The 12,275-nt window shown below is 33.3% G+C and overlaps 1 protein-coding gene across 12 annotated transcripts in view; it reads right to left on the reverse strand.

The window, feature by feature from the left end:
- sls (sallimus) overlaps nt 1-12,275 on the reverse strand; it is a 103,864-nt gene that overhangs the window by 25,496 nt on the left and 66,093 nt on the right. For 8 of the 12 annotated variants that reach the window (XM_018454075.1, XM_018454072.1, XM_018454066.1 and 5 more), the window contains 6 exons: nt 8,635-11,996; nt 7,694-8,225; nt 7,397-7,422; nt 1,124-7,316; nt 594-641; nt 388-504 (listed from right to left, as the gene is read on the reverse strand). In XM_018454075.1, coding sequence (XP_018309577.1) covers nt 388-504; nt 594-641; nt 1,124-7,316; nt 7,397-7,422; nt 7,694-8,225; nt 8,635-11,996 — 10,278 coding nt within the window. Of the gene's footprint in view, nt 1-387; nt 505-593; nt 642-1,123; nt 7,317-7,396; nt 7,423-7,693; nt 8,226-8,634; nt 11,997-12,275 lie in introns of those variants that run through there. The other 4 variants (XM_018454074.1, XM_018454076.1, XM_018454077.1 and 1 more) reach the window with 3 other exon arrangements.

A 12,275-nucleotide genomic window follows, 5' to 3' on the forward strand; every position in this document is an offset into this window, starting at 1 on the left:
ACAGTGCCTGGCTGCTACAAGAGCCGTGTTTGACAGATGCAATGCTTGTATTGCTGCAAGAGGTGCACATTTCGAACAAAATCTTCATTAAAAAGTTTATAAATAAAATAATTAAAATAATAAATTAAATATATTTTTTTCTTTTTTCGTGATTTCCTGCGAAACAAAGCAAAAAGGAGCATATGTCTATAGGACTTTTTTTCTTAGTTTTTTACTCCTCTACACGCTCCCGAAGTTTTGCCATTTAATTTGGAAACACCCTGTATATGGAATATGAATCAAGTGAATGTATATGTGCGTGTGCGTATGTGTGGGTGTGTGCGTGCGTGCATGTGTGCATGCGTTAGTGGTAACATTTTATGAGAGAGAGAAGAGTACAGATCTTACCGATAATATAAACTTTTTCCCCTTCTACTAAATTAATAGCTTCTTCTGTTTCAGCAATGTAAGAACAAATTGAAAACATTGTATCACCTTCCCGAACAACATATTCAAGTTCCTCGACTGAAAGGCATTAACAAGTTATTTAAAATGGAATATAACAAAAAATATTATATTTTACATTAACGTAAATAGATATCATTAAAACGAACCTTCTTCGGATATTTCCTCTTCTTTAGTAATACTGAGAGAAGCTTCTTCTGTAAATATACATATATTAAATATCAAAATAAAATGAATGAAACTTATAATTATAGTACAATCATAACATAGCGAAGAGTTTTTTAAGCGGATACAGCTTTTATATAAGCAGAGAATCTGTTTGCTCATGAGTCTGTACTATTTTGATCTGAATATGGGATCTTTTTATATTAATTAGGTAAATAAATCTTTAGTTATTATATTAAAAGGTATAATTATAATATGTAACTACCGATATGCTTTTCATACGCAGCTTTTCATTTGTAGCGAAAAACTTGAGGATAATAGGCAAAAAAAAACTTTTTCAAGAAAATACAGCAATTAAGCGAAGGAAAGGAAAAGCAAAGCACGAGAATAAAGCATACATACTCATTCTCACAAGGGTCAAAATAATTATTAAATTACATTAATTATTATTATAAGTGAAAACATATTCTATTAATAGATGCTAATAAAGCATGAATGTGTGCCATCTGCAAACCTTCTTCGAATGTAGAAATACGTCTCTTGCTTTTCAACTTCAGCGCCAAAGATTCAGTATCTGTTTCCTCGTATGAGTATTTTCTATCACGATTCAAATGTAGTTTAACATCATCTTCAATTTCTTCTACAGTATATGGAGCTTTTTGTTTCTTCTTCTTTCGTCTCAGCGGTATATTCATTTCGTCGATATCAAGCTCTTCGATACTATATTCTTCTTTCCCTTCTTCTTCCGATTCATTGATGACCTCTTCGATAACCGGACCAAAATCTTCGATTTCTTGAATGATTTTGATTGTTTCCTCTCCAGTCTCTTCAGAATATGTAAGCGGCCGTCTTTTTGGTTTTAGACGCACTTTACCGGACATAGAAATATCTTCTTCTTCATATGTATTTAATGAAATTTTAAATTCTTGTTCTACATCCTCTTTTCTTTTTGTAGAACGTGGTCTAAATGTTACATTCTCTACGTCAGTAACTTCTCTGATATCTGGTCTAGACTTTTTCTTTGGTCGTAATTTACGTAAAGTAACATCTTCATAAATTTCTTCAATTGGTTTCGGAGCTTTTTTTGGTGGTTTGCGTTTCAAAGTAAATTCTCCAATTACGTCTTCAGGTTGTTCTATAATCTCGATTTTCTGAATAGTTAATTCCTCCGTAATTAGATCTTTAATTTCTGATACTGGTTCTTTTTCCCTTAATTCTGCAGATGTTTCTGTAATTTCTTCTACTTTCTTATCTTTTACAGGTTTCACAATAGTTACTTCCGACATTTCTTCCGTTTCGAACATCTCCTTTTTTGGTTTAGGTTTTAAAGTAATTTCTTCAACTACATCTTCTTTTCTTTCTTCGATAATTGGTTTCTTAATTGTCACTTCGTCAGCGATTTCTTCTTTGAGAGATTTTCCTTTTGGTTTTCTTAATATTACTTTTTCAGAGATTTCTTCCGGCACTTGTTCTTCCTCTTTTGGAACGGGTTTCTTTATAGTTATTTCTGCACCAAATTCCTCTGTAACAGGCTTTTTCTTTGGTTTCTTTTTCAACGTAACTTCTTCGGTGATTTCTTTTATATCTTCTTTTCTTTCTTTTACAACCGGTTTCTTAATTGTTACTTCATCAGCGATTTCTTCCTTGAGAATATCTTGTTTTGGTTTCTTTAGTACTACTTTTTCAGAGATTTCTTCCGGCACTTGTTCTTCCTCTTTTGGAACGGGTTTCTTTACAGTTATTTCTGCAGCAGATTCCTCTGTAACAGGCTTTTTCTTTGGTTTCTTTTTCAACGTAACTTCTTCGGTGACTTCTTTTACATCTTTTCTTTCTTCGACAACCGGTTTCTTAATTGTCACTTCATCACCGATTTCTTCCTTGAGAATATCTTGTTTTGGTTTCTTTAGTACTATTTTTTCAGAGATTTCTTCCGGCACTTGTTCTTCCTCTTTTGGAACGGGTTTCTTTACAGTTATTTCTGCAGCAGATTCCTCTGTAACAGGCTTTTTCTTTGGTTTCTTTTTCAACGTAACTTCTTCGGTGACTTCTTTTACATCTTTTCTTTCTTCGACAACCGGTTTCTTAATTGTCACTTCATCAGCGATTTCTTCCTTGAGAATATCTTGTTTTGGTTTCTTTAGTACTATTTTTTCAGAGATTTCTTCCGGCACTTGTTCTTCCTCTTTTGGAACGGGTTTCTTTACAGTTATTTCTGCAGCAGATTCCTCTGTAACAGGCTTTTTCTTTGGTTTCTTTTTCAACGTAACTTCTTCGGTGACTTCTTTTACATCTTTTCTTTCTTCGACAACCGGTTTCTTAATTGTCACTTCATCAGCGATTTCTTCCTTGAGAATATCTTGTTTTGGTTTCTTTAGTACTACTTTTTCAGAGATTTCTTCCGGCACTTGTTCTTCCTCTTTTGGAACGGGTTTCTTTACAGTTATTTCTGCAGCAGATTCCTCTGTAACAGGCTTTTTCTTTGGTTTCTTTTTCAACGTAACTTCTTCGGTGACTTCTTTTACATCTTTTCTTTCTTCGACAACCGGTTTCTTAATTGTCACTTCATCAGCGATTTCTTCCTTGAGAATATCTTGTTTTGGTTTCTTTAGTACTACTTTTTCAGAGATTTCTTCCGGCACTTGTTCTTCCTCTTTTGGAACGGGTTTCTTTACAGTTATTTCTGCAGCAGATTCCTCTATAACAGGCTTTTTCTTTGGTTTCTTTTTCAACGTAACTTCTTCGGTGACTTCTTTTACATCTTTTCTTTCTTCGACAATCGGTTTCTTAATTGTCACTTCATCTGCGATTTCTTCCTTGAGAATTTCTTGTTTTGGTTTCTTTAGTATCATTTTTTCAGAGATTTCTTCCGGTACTTGCTCTTCCTCTTTTGGAACGGGTTTCTTTACAGTTATTTCTGCAGCAGATTCCTCTGTAACGGGCTTTTTCTTAGGTTTCTTTTTCAACGTAACTTCCTCAGTTTCTTCTTTTCTTTTTTCAGTAATTGATTTTTCGATCGTTACTTCGTCAGCGACTTCTTCCTTGATAGATTCTTCTTTTGGTTTCTTTAGTATCACTTTTTCAGAGATTTCTTCCGGCATTTGTTCTTCCTCTTTTGGACCGAGTTTTTTTACAATTATTTCAGCAGCAGGTTCGTCGGTTACGGACTTTTTCTTTGGTTTTTTCTTTACTGTAATTTCTTCAGTGATTTCTTTGGCATCTTCTTTTTTCTCCTTGGTAATCGGTTTTGTAATTGATACTTCAGTTTCTATTTTTTCTTGAACAAACTGCTTTGGTTTTTTTAATAACACTTCTTGAGAATTATCTAATTCGCCTTGCTTTTCTTCCGGTTTTGACTTCTTTCTTTTTACAATTAATTCTTCTGTTGGTATCTCTTGCTTTTCTTCAGGAATATGTTTTAACATAGTATGCTCACTACTGTCCTGTGATTGTATTTCTTTCTCTTTGATCTTTTTCTGTTTTTTCTTCTGTTTTATTGTAAAGTCATCAATAATGTCTTTGGGCGTCGTTGGTGTAATATCTTTTTCCTTAGTTGGCTGTTCTTCTGTGCTTTCTTCTTCGGGTTTATTTTTTGTCCAGCCTTTTAAAGTTATTGTTTCAGGTTCATCTTCGGGTTTTTCTGAAGTTGGTATTCGAAAATTGATCTCGGGTTCTTCTTCAGGTTCCTGTGGTTTTGGTATACCCTTTATTAAAGGAATTTGCTCCATATCTTGTTCAGGTTTTTTTCTCTTAAATGGTTTATATGATTTTGAGTCAGGTTCAGTTTCTGGTTTCTCGGTTATTTCGAATTCTTCAGGTATATATTTTTCAATTTCTGACTTATCAAATTTTGTTGGTTTGAATTCATCAGATGTGAATGTTTCTTGAGGTTGTTGTTCTTTCTTTATAGGCGTATCTTCTATGGATTCTTTTATTTTATGCGTTTCTTTATTTTCTGTTACTTGTTCTAGTTTCTTTATCGGTATTTTCTTTAGTTTGATCTCTTCCGGTATAATTTTATCTTCTTGTTTTATTTCACCTTTTCCAGTAATGAGCTTTTGTGGTTCTTCGAACGTTTTCTGCGACTTCTTGGGTGTACGTTCATAAATAGATTTATCTTCTATTTGTTCCAAAGGAACTTTTTTTAGTTCTTCAAACTCTTTATCTAATTTCTCTAATTCAATCAAATCTTTCTCTAAGACTTTAGGTTTTTTATATTTCTTCTTTAGAACTTGTAGTGCTTCTTCTGTATTTCTAGATAAAATGCCAGTTTGTATTGGATTTTTTTCTATAAACGTAACTTTTGGTATTTGTAATTGTGCCGGATAGTCATCGATAAATGTAATTCTACTTCGTAACATAATTTTAGGTAATATTGGTTCAATTATTTCTTTTTTCTTAACTATTGGTACTTTTTTCAATTTAATTGTGCCAAATTGGACTGTTTCTTGCATTGGTTCAATATATTTTAATTTTGTAGGTTTGATTTCTTTTCTTTCAATTTTCTGTGGAACTAATTTTTGCACAGATTCAGGCAATATTTTCTTTTCTTTTTTCTTTTTCATTGATTCCCATTGAATTTTTTCAGGCATTGGCTCTAATACAGGTCTTTCATACTCAGGTTCTATCCATTCCTCTATATCATCTTTCTTGACGATTTTCTTCTTCTTTTTCTTTATAATTTTCTTTTCTTTTATCTTCTCAATAAGTTTAAGCTCCATTGGTTTTTCTTCTGCAGTAGACGTAATTTCTTCTTTTGGTTTTTCAAATTCTTTTATTTCTTCGGGGTGTATTGTTTTTACTTCTTTCAATTCATCCTCGGGTTTTTTCTCCTTTAAAGTATCTTCCATTTTAACTTCGGGAATTATTTCTGTCACTTCTGTAGTTTTTAGTGCAACTTTCTCCATTTTTATTTGTTCTAATTTAGGTTGGCTGGATGTTACTTTTTCTACTATTTCTTGTTCCTGTTTTTTTTCTCGAGTGACCTCTTCTTTTTCGATAGGAGCTAATTCTTTCTCTTTTTTTTCTTTAATGTCAGTCTTCCTAGGTTTTGCTTTTTTCGTTTTTGTTATTTTGCCATCTGCTACAGCTAGATTAACTTTAGTAATTTCAACAATTTCTATTGGTGTAACACTTAATTCTGCTTCCTCTTCAGCAAATGTCTTTTTCGTGATGAATTCTTCAGGTACTATTTCTGTTGTTACTTCTGAAATTTCAACACTTTCTTGTAAAAGTACATCCTTTATAGCCTTTTCCTTCTTGGGCTTTTTCATTTTTATGTCCTCTATTGCTTCCTCTGGTCGGTCTTCCTTCACTTCTATAGCTGATTTTACACTATCATCTATCTCTTCTAACGTAATTTGCTCTTCTTGTGTTTTATTTTTATCAATTTCATTGGTTGTGATTTCGGAAATAATTTCCGTGGTTTCTATTTCCTCATTTGCAATTATTATTTCTTCCGCTTTTTCTTGTGTTGGTTTTTCTAATGTAATATCTTCGACAATTTCTTCTTTAACTTGTTGTTTACTTGCATGTACTGGTTTAACCTCTTTCGGTGCTTTCTTCACAATAACTTCTTTTATGTCAACTTGTGGTTCCTCTTCTTTCACTGGCAGTATCGTTTCTTTCACTGGTTTTATCGTTTCAAGAAGATCCTCAGTAGAAGTATCCGGAATTGCCTCAGTAACTTCGATTCCTTCTTTTGTTATGATAGTTAATTTTATTTCTTCTTCTTTTGGTTTTTTGTCCAGTATTTCTTTAGTAATTTCGATAGTAATTTGTTCCTGCACAGGAATCGTGTTTGTTTCTTCTCGTAAAATTATCTTTAATGGGCTTTCTTCTTTTTTAATTTCGTGCATCGCAGCTTCTCTTGGTATAGCTTCAACTTCTGTAAATTTAGTAACAGAGGATTCAGTTAAGATTTGTACAACTTCGATACTCTCTCTAGGAGTGAATACAGTTTGAGCTTGTTCCATCTCTGGTTTATCTAAAACAATTTTTTCAACAATTTCTTGTAGCACATTATCTTCATGAGATTTTCCCTTTTTTTTCTTCATTTTCTTTTCTATCGGCGTTTCGACTATTTTTTCTTTAGCAATTATTTGAGTATCTTCAATTAGTTTCTGATCAATTTTTTCATGCTGATCTGTTGTTAATTTTCTGTTTTCAATAATTTTTGTTGCAGGTATTTCAACAGTTTCTATTACTTCTTTCTCAACATCAATTTTTTCCTCAGATACTTTAACAAGTGATTTCTGTGTATCTATTTTTATAACTGTAACAGTTTCTTTTCTGTCTTCCACGATAGTTTTAGCCTTTTCCTTCTTTGGCATATCTGTTCGAATTTCTTCTACGACTTGCTCAAGAGCGTCAGCAGTGTCTATTATATGTTCCTTCTTCTTAATTATTTTTTTGGCTGGCATTTCAACCATTTCTTCTGATTTTATTTCCTCGATTACCTTAACATGTTCATCCTTTTTCATGGGTACTTTTTTTGTCTTAATATCTTTCTGTATCGGCTTTTCAATACTCTCTTTTTCTTCTATGATAGATATTTTCTCTTTTTCTATTGGTGCTTCCTTAAGATCTATTTTTATAATTTCTACCGATTCTTCTTTATGTATAAGAAATTGAGCTTTTTGAAACTCTATTTCTTTCGTTACAACTTCTTCTACAATTTCTTCAGGCATTTCATAAATTGATTCTTCTTCCTGTAAAAATATGGTGAGATTACGAGAAATATGTTATAATATACTAAATAGAACGAGTTTTTGTATTCTCTCTAGCTTACCTGATACAGCCCTTCTTCTCTGGTACCTAAAAAACAAAGGTAAGACATCAGATTAAAAAAAAATTACTAAAAATTTTCTTAACTGATAATTGTGTTTTAATAAGTGATTTAATAATATTAATATTACGTATAATATTAGTATTATCAGACAGTAATCGATAGTTGTTTTATCTTTCCTTTGTTTCAATTTTAATGAGGTATCTGTTCATTGTGTATATAAAATGAATTGTAGAGGAGAGATGTATGTCTTAGTAGGACATAAGATTAGTAAACGCTAAAAGTAAAAACCAAACTTACCTTCCAAAGTCTTTTTACTGATTTTAGATTTTATCATTTCATCGTATTTAATGTGTATTTCAGGTATAGTGTCTGCGTGAAGATTTGTTATTTTTGCCCCCTGTTCCTCTTTGTTCTCATTGCCTATAATTATTCCTTTGGTACTTCCTTGTTTAATAATTTTCTTTTTAATGACCTTCTTTGGTTTTTCTTCTTTTACTAGCTTTTCGATTAATGTATCTCCTTTCATATTTTCTTCTTCAATAAGTTTGATGAAATCAGGATGTAAAGGTAATAAAGTTTCTTCAACAATTTCTTCGATTGGGCTAACCGTAATTGATGTTACGGGTGACTTTCCATTTTCTTCCACAGTTACTTCTTCAGTCACTTGTTCCCGTCCTTTACGTTTAATAATTTGCTTTTTAGTAACTTTTTTTGGTTTTTTTTTTCCAACGAGTATTTCAGTTACTCTTGTTTGCTCCCTTACTTCCTCCTTTTCATAAGGTTTTACAAATTCGGGATGAGATAGTGGAAGAATAGTTTCTTCTACGATATTTTCTACTGGACCGTCTGTAACTGTTATTGCAGGTAGTTCTTTCTTTTTATCTATTGTCTCTTCTGTCACTTGCTGTTTTTGCTCTTTATGTTTCATAATTTTCTTCGTAGTAATCTTTTTCGGTTTTTCATCCTCAATTATTTCTTCAGTTACTGTTACTTGCTGTCTTATGTCTTCTTCTTCAAAGGGCTTGGTGAATTCGATGTCCTTGTTCCTCTATAGTTGTTTCTTGTGTCACTTGCTGTTTCTGTCCTTTCTGTTTAATAATTTTCTTCGTAGTAATCTTTTTCGGTTTTTCACCCTCAATTATTTCTTCAGTTACTGTTACTTGCTGTCTTATGTCTTCTTCTTCAAAGGATTTGGTGAATTCGGATTGTGGCATAGGACATACAGTTTCCTCGACGATTTCTTCTAATGGACCTTCCGTAACTGTTGTTACAGGTAGTTGTCCTTGTTCCTCTATAGTTGTTTCTTGTGTCACTTGCTGTTTCTGTCCTTTCTGTTTAATAATTTTCTTCGTAGTAATCTTTTTCGGTTTTTCACCCTCAATTATTTCTTCAGTTACTGTTACTTGCTGTCTTATGTCTTCTTCTTCAAAGGATTTGGTGAATTCGGATTGTGGCATAGGACATACAGTTTCCTCGACGATTTCTTCTAATGGACCTTCCGTAACTGTTGTTACAGGTAGTTGTCCTTGTTCCTCTATAGTTGTTTCTTGTGTCACTTGCTGTTTCTGTCCTTTCTGTTTAATAATTTTCTTCATAATAATCTGTTTCGATTTTTCACCCTCAATTATTTCTTCAGTTATTGTTACTTGCTGTCTTACGTCTTCTTCTTCAAAGGGCTTGATGAATTCGGATTGTGGCATAGGACATACAGTTTCCTCGACGATTTCTTCTAACGGACCTTCCGTAACTGTTGTTACAGGTAGTTGTCCTTGTTCTTCTATAGTTGTTTCTTGTGTCACTTGCTGTTTCTGTCCTTTCTGTGTAATAATTTTCTTCGTAGTAATCTTTTTCGGTTTTTCATCCTCAATTATTTCTTCAGTTATTGTTACTTGCTGTCTTACGTCTTCTTCTTCAAAGGGCTTGATGAATTCGGATTGTGGCATAGGACATACAGTTTCCTCGACGATTTCTTCTAACGGACCTTCCGTAACTGTTGTTACAGGTAGTTGTCCTTGTTCTTCTATAGTTGTTTCTTGTGTCACTTGCTGTTTCTGTCCTTTCTGTGTAATAATTTTCTTCGTAGTAATCTTTTTCGGTTTTTCATCCTCAATTATTTCTTCAGTTATTGTTACTTGCTGTCTTACGTCTTCTTCTTCAAAGGGCTTGATGAATTCGGATTGTGGCATAGGACATACAGTTTCCTCGACGATTTCTTCTAACGGACCTTCCGTAACTGTTGTTACAGGTAGTTGTCCTTGTTCTTCTATAGTTGTTTCTTGTGTCACTTGCTGTTTCTGTCCTTTCTGTGTAATAATTTTCTTCGTAGTAATCTTTTTCGGTTTTTCATCCTCAATTATTTCTTCAGTTATTGTTACTTGCTGTCTTACGTCTTCTTCTTCAAAGGGCTTGATGAATTCGGATTGTGGCATAGGACATACAGTTTCCTCGACGATTTCTTCTAACGGACCTTCCGTAACTGTTGTTACAGGTAGTTGTCCTTGTTCTTCTATAGTTGTTTCTTGTGTCACTTGCTGTTTCTGTCCTTTCTGTGTAATAATTTTCTTCGTAGTAATCTTTTTCGGTTTTTCATCCTCAATTATTTCTTCAGTTATTGTTACTTGCTGTCTTACGTCTTCTTCTTCAAAGGGCTTGATGAATTCGGATTGTGGCATAGGACATACAGTTTCCTCGACGATTTCTTCTAACGGACCTTCCGTAACTGTTGTTACAGGTAGTTGTCCTTGTTCTTCTATAGTTGTTTCTTGTGTCACTTGCTGTTTCTGTCCTTTCTGTGTAATAATTTTCTTCGTAGTAATCTTTTTCGGTTTTTCATCCTCAATTATTTCTTCAGTTATTGTTACTTGCTGTCTTACGTCTTCTTCTTCAAAGGGCTTGGTGAATTCGAATTGTGGCGTAGGACATACACTTTCCTCGACGATTTCTTCTAACGGACCTTCCGTAACTGTTGTTACAGGTAGTTGTCCTTGTTCTTCTATAGTTGTTTCTTGTGTCACCTGCTGTTTCTGTCCTTTCCGTTTGATAATTTTCTTCGTAGTAATCTTTTTCGGTTTTTCACCTTCAATTATTTCCTCAGTTACTACTACTTGCTCCCTTATGTCTTTTTCTTCAAAAGGCTTGACGAATTCAAATTGTGGTAGAGGAAGTATAGTTTCTTCGTCGGTTTCTTCTACCGGATTTTCCATAACTTTTACTAGTGGTTGTCCCTGTTCCTGTATAGTTGTTTCTTCCGTCACCTGTTGTTTTTGTCCTTTGAGTTTAATTACGTTCTTTTTAATGATTTTTTTCAGCTTCTTTCCTTCGATTGCTTCTTCAGTCACTTGCTCCCTTATTTCTTTCTCTTCAAGGAGTTTAGCGAATTCAGGTGGAGGAAGTACAATTTCTTCGATGGTTTCTTCTACTGTGCCTTCCGTAACTGTTGTTACAGGTTGTCTCTGTTCCTCTGTAGTTGTTTGTTTCGTCACCTGCTCTTTCTGTTTAATTATTTTATTTTTAGTGATTCTTTTCGGTTTCTTTCCTTCGATTACTTCTTCAGTTACTATTACTTGCTCCTTATTTTCCCCCTCTTCAAGAGACTCAGCGAATTCGGGTTGTAGTGGAGGAAGTACAATTTCTTCGACGGTTTCTTCTACTGTACCTTTTGTAATTGTTGTTACAGGTAGTTGTCCCATTTCCTCCATTGTTATCTCTTCTGTCACTTGTTGTTTCTGTCCTTTACATTTAATAATTTTCTTTTTAGTGATGTTTTTCGGTTTTTTTCCTTCAATTAATTCTTGAATCACTATAACTTGCTCTGTTTCTCTTATTTTCTCCTCTTCAAGGAGCTTTGCAAATTCAATCTGTGGCAAAAGGAATACAGTTTCTTCGACAATTTCTTGTACTGGACCTTCAATAATTGTTGTTACAGGTTGTTGTCTCTTTGAATCTATTGTTATCTCTTCCGTCACCTGCTCTTTCTGCCCTCTGCGTTTAATTATTTTGTTTTTAGTGATCTTTTTCGGATTTTTTTCTTCGATTGTCTCTTCAGTCACTGTCACTTGTTTCCTCATTTCCTCTTGTTCAAAAGGTTTGACGAATTTAGAATGTGGTACAGGAGAAACGATTTTTTCTTTTGGTTTATCTATAGATGTACTTATTAATAATTGTTTTTCTTCTATAACTGTTATTTCTCCATTGTTTTGTCCTACCGTTTGTATTTCTTCTTGATTTTGAGTTGTTTCTTCTAATTCTTCAATTTTTGTTGGTACTATTTCTTCTATTTCTATTTGTCCTGTTACTTCTTCGATATGCATAAATTGTTTTTTTGGTATGAATGGTACTTGTGGTTCTATGTCTTCTATTTCTTCTTCAATTACTACAATTTTTTCTTGTTCTGATTTAGTTTTTGGTTTCTTTTTACGAATTGTAGTTTTCTTTGTTTTAATCGCTGCCATTTTATTTTCTTTAGTACCGGTTTTAAATTTTGTGGTATATTCTTCAATTATTTCAGTATCAGATTCATTTGTTGGTTGTTTTGTTTCGTGTATTGTGGTGTGTTGTGTGACTGTGATATGATGTTGTTGCTCTGATGCTTCTGTAGTTTCTGAAATGTACACAAAAAAAGTGTGGTATGTGATTAAATTGTTGTATGTAAAATGTTTTGTTGGACTGTCGGCATTATTTAAATTTTGATATTGTATTAGTATTTATAATACGTTTAACAACGTATTAGACGCAAGTAATGGCTGCATTCAGCGGACCCAACAGTTGAATGAGCGCTCGCTGTTATTGGTATATTCTTTTAGATCATCCAATCAGTATTTTAGATCTGGAAGAATGCACCAATAGCAGCGAGCGCTCACTCAATTGTTGAGTCCGCTAA

Source organism: Mycetomoellerius zeteki, unplaced genomic scaffold (genome assembly GCF_001594055.1).
Source record: "Mycetomoellerius zeteki isolate Tzet28-1 unplaced genomic scaffold, Tzet1.0 scaffold425, whole genome shotgun sequence".
Classification (NCBI taxonomy): Eukaryota; Metazoa; Arthropoda; class Insecta; order Hymenoptera; family Formicidae; genus Mycetomoellerius; species Mycetomoellerius zeteki.